Genomic DNA, 16,147 nt, shown 5'->3' with positions numbered 1-16,147 from the left:
GAGAGAGGGGGAGATGGGGATTTATTGTTTAATGGATATAGAGTTTCAGTTTTATAAGATGAAAAAGTTCTGGAGACTTGCTACACACCAATGTGAACACACTTAACATTGCGGAACTGAACACTTAAAAACTGTTAAGATGGAAAATTGTATATTATGTGCTGCAAGAATACTGGAGTGGGTTGCCATTTCCTTCTCCAGGGGATCTTCCCAACCCAGGGATTGAATCCGGGTCTCCTCTATTGCAGGCAGATTCTTTACCATCTGAGCCACTAGAGAAGTCCCGTTATTTTATGCGCATTTTACCACAATATTTTTAAAAGAAGAGGAGGAAGCAAGGACCATTTGAGGATCCCTTGGTATCCCCAGGGCTCCTAGTGGCCCTCTTTCTGCTTGTCACCCGGACAGACCTAAGGTAGAGAATGAGCCTTGGAAGGAAATGAAGCTCCTCCTGATAACAGGTCCTCAGACTGAAGACCCTTCCAAAACTCTCTGCTCACGGTGTGACCCTCCTGTTTCTAGCTCCCTGGGCCCCGGCCCATGTCCCCCAGCTCCCAGATATTGCTCATTCTCCTGAGGAATATGCATGAGGCCTCAGGTGACATTATCACACACACACTCACAAAAACCCAACTCAACAAATTAATTGGCTTTAAAAAACAACTCAGAGGCTGGTTGGGACCTCAGCCCAGCCTTGCTGAAGCTGTTTATTTATGGGGAGGACTGTGGGCCCTTGAAGTCCCCAGGGCTGCCATGCAGTGGAAAGTCCAGGACTCCAGCTCCAGCTCAGTCACTCTGGGCCTCTTGGTAACTCACCTGGGCTAAGGCCCCGGGCCAGGCACCTGAAAGAGAGCGTGAGACGGAAAGGGTTCTACTTCCCCCTCCACACCCCAGCTCCTGATGATGACCCCACCTCCACCAGCCGGCACCAAGGCCGTAGGGGCTCAGGGAAGGGGGTGAAGAGGATCAGGGTCAAGGCCCTAGGCCCAGGACATTCTCTTCCACCTGCAACCTGGCTCCTCACAGCCAGAAGCCCACAGAGGAAGCCCCACCTGAGCGATTCATCTGGCCTTGAGAGACCCCGGAAGAGGCAGGAGGATGTGACTGGTGGGTCAAGATTGGGTGCAAAGACCAAGGAGGGCAGGGGCAGGGCAGGAAGGGATGAAGGGGAGGTGACGGGAGCACTAAGAATGCAGGGGCGGTGGGTGGGGCCGGACTGCTCTCTGTCTCCTGAAGTGTCCTCGAGGGGGTGAAGCCGGAAGAGAAGGGCTCTAGGGCATGTGGTGTGGCTCTGGGCACCCCCCAGTGGGGGTGGGCTGCACTCACCCTGGAGGGGTCTGCTTCACCCAGACATGATGTGCTTGACAAAGGCTGGGAAAGAAGACGGAAAACAGCCACATCACATGGCCCCTCTCGGCCCCTTAAACCCCTCCTCCCTGCTTTATACCACCGGACCGCAAACCTTCCCACCACCCTTTCTTCAGACTATGATTCCGTTTCCTGTTTGGGGTTGATGGGGAGAAGGTGGAAGAAAGGAAGGGAACTAACCGCTGCTCTGTGTGCCCTCTCTGTGCTGATACCAGACATGGATGAAATGAGCTACATTATCTCTGCCAATCCCTGCAACCCTGGAAAAGGGGCCAGCATCACCCCGTTGCTCAGATGAGAAAACCAATGTTAAGAGGAGGTAAGCAACTTGCTTAAGATCACCCAGCTGGTATATCACAGAGCTATCTCCAAAATCCACGCTCCTTCCATTATGCAGTGATGTTCACTCCCAGGAGGGAAAAGAGCAATATCCACTGGGAGCTCACCAAAGACCGTGGGGCACACATATCCTCCACTCCTGCATCTGTTCTGTCCTGCAGCCTCTCCTGGCCGGAACTGTACCCACCCCACCCCATCCCTGGCTGCCCGAGGAAGTGCGAAATGAGCTGGTACCTTCGTAATTGATGCAGCCATTGGCATCCTCCTGACCTGCTAACAGCTGCTCCACTTCAGCCTCACTCATCTTCTCCCCTGGGGTGGGAGACAGTGGGCACTTAATGACAGATGGGCAAAGGAGGACCGGCCAAACCCAAACACCCCCTTGAGTCTGATGGCCCAGGACTTCCTGGATCAAGGAAGTGGTCAAACCAAACCACCCCCAAGGCTCTGAAAGGTGGAGTCAAGGTCTTAAGACCCTTCCTAGCCCCCAAGGTCTCTCCCTTTGCCTACAGCCACCAGTGGGTGAGCAGACCAAGGCCCTAGCGACAGAGGCAAAGAAAAGGACAGGGGCCCTGGGTCCCACCTTTCAGGCCTCACCCTGCTCTGCCAGCCTGCTCTCCTCTCCTTCCAACCCTGCTGAGCAAACCCAGTTGGGGACGATGGTACCTACAGAACCCAGGGAGACGGGCTTGGACCAGAACATGAGACTCAGGATGCAGGGAGCCCCACGTCACCCCAACATACACCATGCTTCTTCTGTTCCTCTCCCTTGGGCTCTGCCCCTGCCTGGCGGGCATACGTACCCAGGGTGGCAAGGACGTGGCGAAGCTCAGCGCCCATGACCGTGCCATTGCTCTCCTTGTCAAATACACGCAGCCCCTCCACGAAGTCCTCATAGGTGCCCTGCTCCTTGTTTCGGGAGATGTGCTGCAGGATGGGCAGGAAGGTCTCAAAGTCCAGCATCTTGGAATTCATCTCTTCCGGCAGGGACCGGGAAGGAAAGGAATTCGACGTGAGCTTGAGGGGACCAGAGGCTCGGGAGGGGTCTCATCCGGCCGGCTCTGCCAGGCTAGCCCAGAGCTCGGCTGCCGTCACTTCTGGGTGGGGCCCCCAGTCAGGAATCCTGGAGGGCACAAAGCCCCAGGAGCCCGGCAAGAGCTGGCTCTGGGCACTCTTCTCAGTGAAAGGACCCGGGACCTGTGACTCCACCCTGACCTCTGAATTCCAGGCGGCCAGTGGGGCAGGGAGGTGAGCAGCCCCAAGTTCTCACATTCTCACATTCACCACTTAGACTTCGGATACTCCCAGTCTCAAGGGTAAACTGAGAAGACCGCAAAAAGGAAACTTTGCACAACTCCAAATTTGGGTCCCCTCACTAGTCCCCACCGCCTGGAGCAAGTCTGAATCAATAATGACTAGCACCTGTCTCCCACATTGTGCTGTGTTAAAAGTTTTAATTTACTTTTGTGTTTTTGACAAGCTATAAACTGCAAAAAGAAATTGGCAAAAGACAATTTCTGTTATTAAACTACAGATTGCAATAATTATTTAAAGAATTCCTACTGAACAATAGGAAAAAGATGAGAAACCTGGAATAAAAACTCTTGAATATTTACCAAAGTTAAAAAAAAAACAATACTTTCATAGAGGTAAAACCATTTTTAAGTATCCCAAGGCTGACATTGCTTTCTTTTATAACCCAGAAACCTCCCACAATGGAAAGACCCAAATATCTTTTGCCCTCTGAGAAGCTCTGCTGACACAGGCAGGCTCCTGGTCCTCTGGTCCTTTCTGACCCACATCCTTCACCTTTTCTTCCACAGCAAGAGTAGGAAGGGAAGGACCCAGAACCAAGGAAGAGGGCAGGAAGGCCCCAATATAGGGCCCAGGAAATCTCTAGAAACGATCCACCCTGGCTAAGGGCTCCTGCCCAGGTCTGCCCAGCCCTGGCCCCTCAGAAGGACTCATGTGTTAGGGCAGCTGTTAGCCTGACTGCCACAGTGACAGATGACATTCACAAATGGGACCCCTTGTACCACTTTCTAAACCCTCATTCACTAAAACCTATCTAATGCAAACCAGTGAAACAGGCATCATTATAGAGCTGAGCCGGAGTCTGCTCTAATTTATATTAAATGAATAATTTGCAATCTCAGTGCTGTATTATCAGAAACACATTATCTGTGATACAACTCATGGTGGTCACGGGACATCTCAGTGCTGTAACACCTCACCCACAATTTCTGGTGGAGGCGGGGGCGGTGGTCAGTTCCCAATTTCCCTCCTAGCCCCCCTGCCTCATGTCCCAGGTGCCCTGAAGCAGTAGAAAGTCACGCCTGCTCCCCAGGAGCTCCCACTCTCACAGAGAACATGAGAACAAGCCCAGGTCACACTCTTTTGAGGACTGACCAAGGGCCAGATGTTTCCGGGTCATTCTAGCAATGGGAGGCAGGTAACCTGAGGAGAGCATGTTGGTCTTGAAGGGAGAGAGCCCCAGGGGTGGAGAGGGGAGGCTGACCTTCCGGCTTGGGCTTGCCCAGGACACGCAGCACCTCGGCATTGGTGGGGTTCTGGCCCAGGGCTCGCAGCACGTCCCCACACTGCCCATAGGCGATCTTCAGCTCTCCCGTCGGTGTCCGGTCAAACAACGAAAAGGCCTCTTTGAACTCTGCAGAGAAAAGACTGACTGCAGCCCCCTGGGGCCAAGCGAAGGCAGTGACTAGGGGCTGATCAGCTTCTACCCTTGTTGAAGAGCAGGTCAATGGAGTTGATAAAATATTTCTCTACAGCCAGCACGCCAGCCCCTCCCTGGAACCCATGCCCACCCCATCTTTGACAACTAAAGCACTGTCCTGGAGCCCCCATGACCTGTTCCAGCACTGGGCCTGGGATCTCTTCCAGGAACCACTTGTCACATCATTTGACGTCTCCCCTCCTCTACCCTTCCCATCCACTCATCTTTCCCTCTGCAGGTGAAGTGCCTGACAGTGAAAAAAAAGCAGGGAAGTAAAAAGAGCACTGGATCAGGAGTCAGGACTCCTGGATTCCCCTCCTGGCTCTGCCAACCAATGTGGAATAAGCTGGGCTGGGTCTCAGTTTCCTTAAGCAAACACACCAAGAGTCAGTCCTCACCTGACCCTCCCAGTTGAGTGCCAAAGGAGGGAGCAGTGTGTGGAGCCACTTTGCAAAGGGATAAGACCCGTTCAGAAGTCAGCCAATAACAGTAATGCCTGTCCCAGGCTGAAAGGGAGCTCTCAGGCCAGACAAGGTGGCAAGGTTGGATAGTCAACCCACCCCAGCTCTGCCACTGACCCACAGGTGGCCTCAGGCAAACTCCCAACTTCCGTGGGCCCTCTGTCTCTCAGCTCTAAGGTGGAATGACAGTGTGCACCTGTTGGGGTTGCGGGGGGGATGACAAAGCCCCCCAAGCATGGTGTCTAGCACGTGGTAAGTGACTTAGCTAACTGTGTGTGTGTGTATGTGTGCACACGTGCATGTGGGGTCAATCACATTCAATTCTTTGCAACCCCATGGACAGTCTCCTCTGTCTATGGGATTTCCCAGTCAAGAATACTGGAGTGGGTTGCCATGCCCTTCTCTGGGGGATCTTCCCAATCCAGGGATCCAACCCACGTCTCTTGCATCTCCTGCATTGGCAGATGGATTCTTTACCACCAGTGCCACCAGGGAAGCAGGCAAGTGGTTATTATTATATTTCTAGTTCTGAAGCCAGACTCCCAGAAGATACCAGTACAGGAGTCCAGGGCACCAGGCTGAATGAAGGCACTCCTGGGCCCTTTGCAAACAACCTCATTCCTCATCAATTTGGGTTCAACCAGCTCATTACCGGGGACAATTTGGACTGGGTATGGCATTGAAGTACCCTTGTGCTACCCATGAAGAAGCGGTTTACAAAGTGGATTAACAATATAAACCTGAGAAGAATGTGTGAACTACTTAGGAGAAAAGCTGCTTTTAATCCTCTCTAAGTACTTTAGAAACACTTACTTCCTTAGAGGCCGCATATGGATTATTTACAAATCATTCCACAGATCAAAACAGGTTCCCCAAGATGTTTACCTGCAGCTCTTTATTAGGCTTTGTATGAATTGCAAAGAGATAAAACCGCATGTCTTTCAAATTACTAAATAATTGAGCTCAAATTCCATTTCCATTGCTTACTAGCTATGTGACCTCGGGCAAGTAAATATTTAACCTCTATAAACCTCTTCTTTTATAAATGGCACCTACCTCATAGGATCCTTAAATTACATTCAAATAAAATACAATAGCGCATGTAAAAAAATCTTAACTCTGTCATTTCCCCAACAATACTGTTGTTAGTAATCTCTCACTGACTTTAATCCCAATTTTAACACTTAACTTTGTGATCTTAGCCAAGCCACATAACCTCACTGAACCTTGGTTTCCTCCTCTGTCAAAAGGAAGAGCACCGACCTCACAGCTTTGTTAGAAGAATTAAATTCTTAACATGTAAAGCTATTAGCATGGCTTCTGGCACAAATTCATTGTCCGATAAATACAGTAGTTGAATCTGCACTCAGGCTTTTGGATCTCCTAACTCATTCAGAAGAGCGAGGGCAAACTTAAAGATGCAGTCTCCACATAAAAGAATGATGTTTAACAGGAAGATTGAACAAGAATAAGAATGATGACCTATGGTTTGAGCACTTGTCATGGGCCAGCCTCTGAGTTGATAACTTTGCATGAATTACCCCATCTATATTTACAAAAACTTTATACTATAGATATTACTATCCTCATTTATAGGCCACTGCAGATGTGACTTCCAGCCAACTATTAGGGAAAACAAGTGAGGAGAGAGGAGGAGGAAGTGGCCTGTTGTCCCAGTGAATGTTCCTGCCTGCTGGGAAGGCTGGCGCACACATAAAAACCCGACACTGAAGTCTAGGATGGCAACTAGGGGGAAAACTAGCCCAGTGATCTCAACGTATATGAGAGATGACATTCATGGTCTCTGAAGAAACTTTTTCTCAAAGTTCTATAGTAGCGAGCTGCCTGCTAGAGCAATGAGCAATGCTGATACCTTTCCAAAGGGATATGGAAATCTGGAGAGGGACCAGAGAAGGAAGTCAGGAGTTAGAAACTAGCTCCTATGAGAAAAAAAAAAAAAAAACATAAAAGAATTTGGGGTTATATCACCCGGAGATTACAAAGCTAAGAAAGGATTTGATGACTATCTCAAATAGATGGAGGTTATCTAGAGAACGCTCAAAAGAATCACAGAATTTCTGAATTGAAGAGAATCGAATACCTTCACTTTGCAGAAGAGAAAATTCAGGTTTAAAGAAGTGACTTGCCCTAAGTCTCAGGGTCACCAGTGGCAGATTTAGGGCTAATAGCCAAGTCTCCTGGTTCCAAATAGTGTTCTTCCAGCAAAACAGAAGAAAATCATCTTCAGCTTCTTCCAGCAAAACAGAAGAAAATCATCTTCAGCTTGACCAAGGAGCAAAGGAAGAGATGGGAGCAAGATCAAAACAGAAACAATTCTAATCCAACCTAAGGAACAATGCCTTTGAAGTCAGAGGGACGAAAGCCTGGAATCAGCTAAGCCCCAGCCCTGAAAATCTTCACGGAGAAAAAAGGCAGCTAGCTGTCCCAGTTGGCTTTGACCAGGATTCTCACTTGGGAAATGAAAAATGTTTATCACTGATTTTCTAGTCTTCCTGCATATCACTGTGTTTGTATTTACAATGAGTATAAATTTAGCTTGCTGTTACTCTTTAGTCGCGAAGTCATTTCTGACTCTTTTGCAACCCCATGGACTGTAGCCTGCCAGACTCCTCTGTTCATGGGATTTCCCGGGCAAGAATACTGGAGTGAGATGCCATTTCCATTTCCAGGGGATCTTCCTGACCCAGGGATCGAACCCGTGTCTCCTACATTGGCAAGCAGATTCTTTACCACTGAGCCACCTGGGAAGTCCATAATATGTAACTAAAATGCATTAAAATTAATTTTAAGAATTTCACAGCACTCCAGACTATTGACAGAAAGTGATTGTCAACAGACTAATACAAAAATGGAGTCAAATTTAGTTCACTAGATTCAAAATGCATCTGCCATCATCACGCCCCTTTTGTGAGTAACTGGCTTTTTGGGAGGGGAAACTTGACAATAACTATTACAATTTTAAATGCACATAGACTTGACACCTCCCTGGTGGTCCAGTGGTTAAGAATCTGCCTTGCAATGCAGGACGCCGGTTCCATCCCTGTCAGGAAACTAAGATCCCATATGTGTGTGCTTAGTCACTCAGTCGTGTCCGACTCTGCGACCCTGTGAACTGTAGCCCACCAGGCTTCCCTGTCCACAGGATTCTCCAGGCAAGAATACTGGAGTGAGTTGCCATTTCCTTCTCCGGGGGAATCTTCCCGACCCAGGGATCCAACCAGCGTCGCTTATGTCTCTCGAGTTGGCAGGCGAGTTCTTTACCACTAGCGCCATCTGGGAAGCCCCAAGATCCCATATGCCAAGGAGCAGCTAAGCGACTCTCCACAGCTAGAGAGTCTGTGAGCTGTCACATAAGCTCCTGCATCACATGGTGAAGACTATGTGTGCCCCAGAGACCCAAGGCAGCCTAATTAATTAATTTTTAAGAATAAAAAAAATAAAATGCACATATACTTTGACTCATTGCTAGGAAAGTCTCCTGGGGAAAGCATAATGATTTTTCCCCCAGCTGGGGATAATCTGAAGGTCTAGCAATATGAACTAATTGGATTAAAAAGTGTATCAACATGTGAGAATCTATACAATGTTTTAAAAGAATGAGGTAGAACTGTTTTGTGTTAAATATAAAAAAACATTTAAATAGATTATTAAATAATATATACTGTGTTATATATTGTTGAACCCAAATGCATATTAAATGAAAGATGCAGGAGAGTATGTACCCTAGGACTCAATCTGTGTAAACTTTACACATACTTACATATGTACTGGTATAACATGATATATTTTTATCAAGGGATACATAGACCTGTTAACAATGATTGTTTTGGGGAGAGCAGATCAGCATGAAAGGAAAGCAAGGGGAAAATATTTTTATTTTCATTACTTATTTTTAAGTAGTATACTAATTTTTATCATGTGCTTGTGTTAGTTTAATTTTTCAAACATAGCCAGTGCTTAAAATCAAGGTCCCTTCCAGTTCATATGATTTTCTGTCCAAGAGTGATTTGATGGGGGAAACAGAGGGATAAATTGCAGTGAGGGTGAGGCTCTAAAGTAGACATCACATGATGAAACATTTCGTTCTCAAAACACCAGAATCCTACAAAAGAAGGGCTGAGGGACTTGCCTAGAAGCTACACTTAATAATATTTATATAACATTGAGAAAACAAATTGTCTTCATCAAAGATAGAGAAGAGTTGATGGAGACCACAGGTGGACTAGGGTCCCCCCAAGACACCGCTGGGCCTGCCACCATTAGGGGGTTGAGCGTCTTGGCAGACTTCATGATGCAGAGGGAGAGAGCTGGTAGCCTAAGGAGGGCTTTTCAATAACAGGAACAGAAATGATGGCTTTTAAATATCTTGGATTTTAGTGTAGAGAAAAGAAAAAAAAACTTTTTTTGCTATGCATCTGTTATGTTCCAGGCTGTCTGGCAGAGCTGTTCAGAACTCAAGTCTGGAATCAGATTGCCTTAGTTGGAATCCTCGCTCTACCAACAACTATCTGTGTGAGACTGAGCAGACCACCCAACCTCTTTATGCCTCGGTTTTATCACCTGTAAAGTGGGGTGGTGATAGTCCCTACCTCATAGGGTTGTGGTAAGAATTAAATAAATTAACGCATGTAAAGTGCTTAAGTAAGAACAGTCAAAAAAGAGTAAACCCATACGTGCTGTTTTGTTTTTGTTTGTTTGTTTGTGGTGGCGTTTTTGTTTGGTTTTTGGATTGTTTTTTCGGCCGCACTGGGAATCTCGGTTCCCTGACAAGGGATTGAACCCTGACAGTGAAAGCCCAGAATCCTAACCATGAGGCCACCAGGGAATTCCCTATACTTGCTATTTTGCATAACTGTTTCCCGTCATGCCTTTGTGTACCCTGACTCAAATACAGGTTTGCACTGATGATGGTGATGAAATGATGGTGATGGTGATGGTGGTGATGATGGTGATGGTGGTGGTGATGATGATGGTGGTGGTGGTGATGATGGTGATGCTAGTGGTGATGATGGTGGTGGTGGTGATGGTGATGGTGGTAATGGTGACGATAGTGATGATAGTGATGAAATGATGGTGATGGTGGTGATGGTAGTGATGATGGTGATGCTAGTGGTGATGATGTTGGTGGTGGTGGTGATGATGGTGATGCTAGTGGTGATGATGTTGGTGGTGGTGGTGATGGTGATGGTGGTGATGGTGACGATAGTGATGATGGTGATGAAATGATGGTGATGGTGGTGGTGGTGATGATGGTGATGCTAGTGGTGATGATGGTGGTGGTGGTGATGGTGATGGTGGTAATGGTGACGATAGTGATGATGGTGATGAAATGATGGTGATGGTGGTGATGGTAGTGATGATGGTGATGCTAGTGGTGATGATGTTGGTGGTGGTGGTGATGATGGTGATGCTAGTGGTGATGATGTTGGTGGTGGTGGTGATGATGGTGATGCTAGTGGTGATGATGGTGGTGGTGGTGATGGTGATGGTGGTGATGGTGACGATAGTGATGATGGTGATGAAATGATGGTGATGGTGGTGGTGGTGATGATGGTGATGCTAGTGGTGATGATGGTGGTGGTGGTGATGGTGATGGTGGTGATGGTGATGGTAGTGATGATGGTGATGAAATGATGGTGATGGTGGTGATGGTGGTGATGATGGTGATGCTAGTGGTGATGATGTTGGTGGTGGTGATGATGGTGATGCTAGTGGTGATGATGGTGGTGGTGGTGATGGTGATGGTGGTGATGGTGACGATAGTGATGATGGTGATGAAATGATGGTGATGGTGATGGTGGTGATGATGGTGATGCTAGTGGTGATGATGATGGTGGTGCTGGTGATGGTGATGGTGGTGATGGTGACGATAGTGATGATGGTGATGAAATGATGGTGATGATGATGGTGGTGGTGGTGATGGTGATGGTGGTGATGGTGGTGATGATGGTGATGCTAGTGGTGATGATGTTGGTGGTGGTGATGATGGTGATGCTAGTGGTGATGATGGTGGTGGTGGTGATGGTGATGGTGGTGATGGTGACAATAGTGATGATGGTGATGAAATGATGGTGATGATGATGGTGGTGGTGGTGATGGTGACAATAGCGATGATGGTGATGACAGTGACACTGATGATTACTATTATGGTGATCATGACAACCCCTTCCCCAGGAGTCACAACAGAGAGGGTGTGGAGGGGGTGTTGGAGTTATTAGTACTCACCTTCGATCTGGTCAGCAGTGAAGTCTATCTGTGGAGAGAAACACAGAGGAATGAGGGCTGGGACTGCTAACGGCTTCCAGTGAGAAGCAGAAACAGCTTCCGGGGATGCTGGGTCACCTGCCGTAGACCCAGATGAGGAGGGAAGGAGATTATGGGCTGACAGTCAGACACTGGCCTCCTGATGACCAAGCCACAACTGACAGCCTATCAAATACTGCAGCCTCCAAAGCTCTCTCAACACCACTTATGAAGTGATGGCTCCAAGTGAGAGGGAAAGAGAAGTGCTCTGAATAACTCTGGAGCCCACACAACTCCTTATTATAATTCCTTTGGATCAAATGTAAATTCCATCCTAGCCACTGTAAATGGTTTCTCCCCTTTCTACTTGACACTGACTTTCAATCTACCTCCTTCAAGAAGCCTTCCCTCACCCCCTTCCACTCCAGCCCCTCCTTCAGCACACATCCCTCCCAGGCACCCTGCAGGGAAGCCTAGTGTGAGCGAGCCCAGGATGCTTCCTGTTTTCCAGTCATGCCTTTACGTGTACCATGGCTCCTTAAAAGCCGGGTCCCCACCGGGCAGGGAATTGGAAAGAAAAAACCTGACACAGAGTAGGTACTCAAAAACTATTTGTTGCAAGGAGTAAATTTTGGATTTTCTTCCCCTCAATTCAAATCTGAGTATAAAAGCAGAAGGTGGAAAGCTCTGAAGATGAATGACAATGAACAAGCATGAGTCATCATTTTAATTTAGCATCTCGTGTGTTACTTCATGGTCTTTATCCACCACCACCCCCTCAAATCCGCCCTCCACTGGTGGTGGAGACCAATCCTGGAGCATCTTCTTCTTCTTCCTAGTTCTGGTTCTGCTGCTCTGTGCCCATCCAAAGCTGACGTCACTAATGAGAACCCCTGAAGGTGGCCAGAATGAGCTAGGAGAGCAGGAAAAAGGTTACACTGTGTGGGGAAAGCAACTGGCCATGCCCAGGACGGACTTTGCCAGAGGTGTAGGTGACAGTGGCCAGAAAGCTAAAGAAACCCCCCAAATGGGGCAAAGGATGCCTTGAATGAACCCTCTGAGGAACGGTGCCACTTGCCTTACTTTGCAATGCTTTAAGTCCCAGGAGTAAACGTGTAAGAAATATTAATATAAAAACATAACATCAGAATATATAGTCATAACCACACACATTGGACTTAAGTTTACCTTTGCTTTATCTTTTTTTAAAATTTTTTCTACTTTATTGAGGTATAATTGACAAAATTGTAAGATATTGAAAGTGTACACTGTGATGATTTAATATATGTATACATTGTGAAAGAATTCCTCCCATGTGTTAACTGATAATGTGTCACCTTATTTATTTATTTTCTATTTTATTTTTGTGAGAACACTTAGGTTCTACTCTGTTGTGCTGTGCTAAGTCACTTCAGTCACGTCTGACTCTTTGTGACCCCATGAACTGTAGCCCGCCAGACTCCTCTGTCTATGAGATTTTCCAGGCAAGAACACTGGAGTGGATTGCCTTTCCCTTCTCCAGGGGATCTTCCCGACCCAGGGATCAAACCAGTGTCTCTCATGTCCCCCGCGTTGGCAGGTAGGTTCTTTACCACTAGTGCTACCTGGGAAGCCCTCTACTCTGTTAGCAAATTTCAATTATACAATACAGTATTACTGATCGTAGTCACCATGTTTTACATTAGATCCTCAGACCGGCCCCTGGCAACAACTTTTCTACTCTCTGTTTCTACAGTTTGACTTTTTATTTTTATTTAAATTCCACAGGCATGTTCTACCACGAAGTATTTGTCTTCGTCTGGTTTATTTCATTTATACTTTTGCTCTGTCTTTGAGCAAAGAACCTTCTAAGCAAAGGAACTGGGTAAGTATAAGAGGGGAAATGACCCTCGTGAAAGATACCTAATTTTTTTTCCACTTTAAAGCAATTTCAACAACTCCTAGAACTGGAAGACCCAGACATGGAGAAGACAATTGCAACCAGAGGCAAGAAATTGGGAAAGGTGGGTGCTAGAGGGGAAGTGATAGGCCAAAGAGAAGGCACTCCACTGATACCAGCAGGCAGCTCTTGTCCAGACTAGGTTGACCCACAGGAACAGTACGTTATCAGAACTAATCAGAAATACAGGTTTCCTAAAAGGGGAGATAGTCAGCTTTTCTTGCTAGGCTCTGCTCACAGAGGGAGTGGTGTATGACCTAGAAAAGCTTCGGGCACTTTCAAGGTCTTTTCCTTTGCCTCAGTTTCCCCAGAGTGTCCCATAACCAAGCCCAGTGGTGGGGAAACTGCCTCCATCTCTTGGCCAAGCCAGGTCTGCTTAACTCCTCCCTTACTGGAATGACCATAGGTTAACCCTATGGTTCTGGGCACGGTGGCAGGTCCCCCAGGGCTGTGGACACTCGGAAGAACGCTGGGAGAGCCAACAAGTGTCATCCAGTTAGAGTTCTGGAGGCTAGTTTCCTGGCCTCTTTGTCATAGAACCAGGCCCTGAGCTGTAATTTTGATCTGATAACTCACCAACCCCCCAGCTCTGCCCTGAGGCTGAGATCCCCAAGGGCCCACCATTCCCAACCAGTTATTAATAGCTTTTCATACCAGTAGCCACTTGACCTCTTACATTCTGGCGCTGATGCTTTAAACTGCTTGAGTCTCCAGGGGGCTCTGAGCCCCTCCTTCCTTGGCTCATCCCTTCCCAGTTCCATTCCTTAAGCAGCTGGGCCAGATAGCTGAGAGGCCTAAAATGACTGAATCAGCAGGCAGGGTCTATACCAGCTCCAAGGAGAGGAGCCTTCCAGTGTGAGGGGAGCAGGGCGGGGCAGAGAGGGAACAGGGCTGGGGCAGCCGAGGAAGCCTGGCCCAGCCCCCACACCTGCTGAGACAGAGGGTCTCAGACTGGGATGGGTCGGACCACTGCATACTCCACGCAGGAGCCCAGGGTAAGGGCACAGATGAGGAAGAAAAGAGACTACAGACGGGCTGAGGGTTGAACACCCCAGCCTCCTGACCACTGGGCCACGGCCTGTCAAGCGATGCAACCTCCAAAACTCTCAACACCTCTTGTGAAGTGAAGGCTCCAAGTGAAGGAGGAAGAGAAACGCTGAATGATTCTAGAACCCACAGGCAGGAGGGGTCCACCTGGGTAGGGAAAAGGAGAGGCAAGCTGGCTCTTCTCACCTTACCTAGGGTCTCCTTGCCCCCACCACCCATCCACTGCAAGGGTCTTTGCAAGTGAAACCTTTCCCAGTCCCCAGCACACAGAAATCATGCTCCCTCGCTATTGACATCACCTACTCTGCAATAAACCGGAAGTGATTGTTCTGCGTCTTTTCGCTTAAAGATATCACACAGTCTTTTTTCTTCACTGTGGTGCCTGAAAAATAGTTTGGGTGGTTGGTTGGTTGTGCCTCCCTGCCATTTCCGACTTTACCGAGCAAATGTGGGATAACAGAGCAGGGCTTCCTCAGTCAGGGCAGAAAGCTGTTCTTGAGGAAAAAGAACAGCCTACCAACCAAAAGAGCGCTCCCCAGCACGTTGTCCATCACCCCTGGGACTATGATCGTGGGCGCAGACACCTCAGCCCTCACCCCAGTCCAGCCTCCATGAAGCAGATCTCTGAGCTCCAGGGCCAAGAGAACCCTGAATGTCACCCCCACCCCCATCCCAGTGGCTGAGGCTCACTCACCTTTACACTCTTGGGGTCAAAGGCAGGTTCCTTGAGGGGCTCAGGAGGTGGGGCAGGAGATGCGGCCGGGGCTGTGGCTGGCTTGGCCACCTCCTTCTTAGGCTCAGGCTTCTTGGGAGGCATGTTGTCCTGTTGGGCTCTTCCGAGGAGGTGGGACCTAGGAAGGAATCAGGAGATGTGGAGCGCCAGGGAGATGAGATGGGAGCCTGGGCCGCCTCCTGCCCCTTTTATCCTGGGCAGGAGCCCCCAGAGAGGGGCTGGGTGAGAGCAAGAGCAACTGCTGCTGACTATAAAAGGAAGAAACACCAGCAGGGTACAGCTGACAACTGTGTATTGTCACCAGGTTTGGGGCTACCAGCCCCCTCCCCCGGCCCTTCCCCCCACACTTCACACTCCCCACGGCCTCCACCTCGGAGACAGGAAGGCTGACCCCTTCCTGTCAATTGGTGGACACCCAGAGGGGCCAGGGAAACAGAGCCTCTCAAAAATGCCAGAGTCCAGCCAGAGAGATGAGCTGACTTGAGCAGCTGATAACCCTCACACAAAGCCCAGGGGAGGGCCAGGCTTTTTTTAGCCCCTCCTGAGCAGAGGCAGCCCACTGCACATTCCTTTTAAGCCAAGATCCTTTAAGCCGAGAGCCACTCTGGGGCCTCGGCTCTGCCCTGAGTTTAAACTCCTGCCTGCAGCACCAGAGCAGCAGCTGGTCCAGCCAACCGGCACTGTCTCACACCCTCCCAATCCACAGGGTAAAACCCTCCATCTCTCAGAGCTGGCTCCCCAGGAACTCCCGCAGACCTCAGATTCCTGGGTTCACCCCCTACAGCTTCATTCATTCAACAAAAATGGAGCATGTAAATTGTGCCCAGCAGGGCCAGAGTGAGAAGCAGACAGTTCGGCTGAAAGTCAATGAGACTAGAGGTCAGAAAACTTGAGTCTCATTTTTACTATACCTGTAACTCACTCTGTGCCCCCTGGGGGTGTGTGTGTGTGTGTGTGTGTGTGTGTGTGTGCGTGCGTGCGTAGTGCTTACTAGGTATCAGGCACTTGTAGTTAACTGTCATTCATACAAAATTTCCTTAAATCTTCACTACAATCCTATAAGGTAGATATTATTATTACTCCCATTTTGTACATGAGGAGAATGAGACTAAAACTAGTCAAATAGCAAGGCCATTCAGCTAATAAGCTATAAACTAGGATTAGGACAAAGGTGTATTTGATTCTAAAGTTTATGCTTGAATGCAGTGCATGAATGCTCAGCTGTGTCCAACTCTTTGCAACCCAGACTGTAGCCTACCAGG

General features: G+C 48.4%; 1 protein-coding gene across 3 annotated transcripts in view; it reads right to left on the bottom strand.

The window, feature by feature from the left end:
- Positions 1 to 672: 672 nt before the first annotated feature.
- MYL4 (myosin light chain 4) overlaps positions 673 to 16,147 on the bottom strand; it is a 38,716-nt gene continuing 23,241 nt past the window's right edge. Inside the window, exons 1-8 of one of the 3 annotated variants that reach the window (XM_070773697.1) lie at positions 15,256 to 15,365; positions 14,847 to 15,003; positions 11,149 to 11,176; positions 4,226 to 4,375; positions 2,511 to 2,684; positions 1,942 to 2,019; positions 1,327 to 1,371; positions 673 to 842 (exon numbers count right to left, since the gene is read on the bottom strand). In XM_070773697.1, the coding sequence (XP_070629798.1) occupies positions 1,343 to 1,371; positions 1,942 to 2,019; positions 2,511 to 2,684; positions 4,226 to 4,375; positions 11,149 to 11,176; positions 14,847 to 14,969 (582 nt within the window). In that variant the 5' untranslated portion in view covers positions 14,970 to 15,003; positions 15,256 to 15,365 and the 3' untranslated portion in view covers positions 673 to 842; positions 1,327 to 1,342. Of the gene's footprint in view, positions 843 to 1,326; positions 1,372 to 1,941; positions 2,020 to 2,510; positions 2,685 to 4,225; positions 4,376 to 11,148; positions 11,177 to 14,846; positions 15,004 to 15,255; positions 15,366 to 16,147 lie in introns of those variants that run through there. The other 2 variants (XM_070773700.1, XM_070773698.1) reach the window with 2 other exon arrangements.

The sequence above is a fragment of the Bos indicus genome, chromosome 19 (assembly GCF_029378745.1).
Source record: "Bos indicus isolate NIAB-ARS_2022 breed Sahiwal x Tharparkar chromosome 19, NIAB-ARS_B.indTharparkar_mat_pri_1.0, whole genome shotgun sequence".
NCBI lineage: Eukaryota > Metazoa > Chordata > Mammalia > Artiodactyla > Bovidae > Bos > Bos indicus.
Note: the sequence above shows the minus strand (reverse complement) of the source record. Positions and strands in the feature narration are given on the sequence as shown.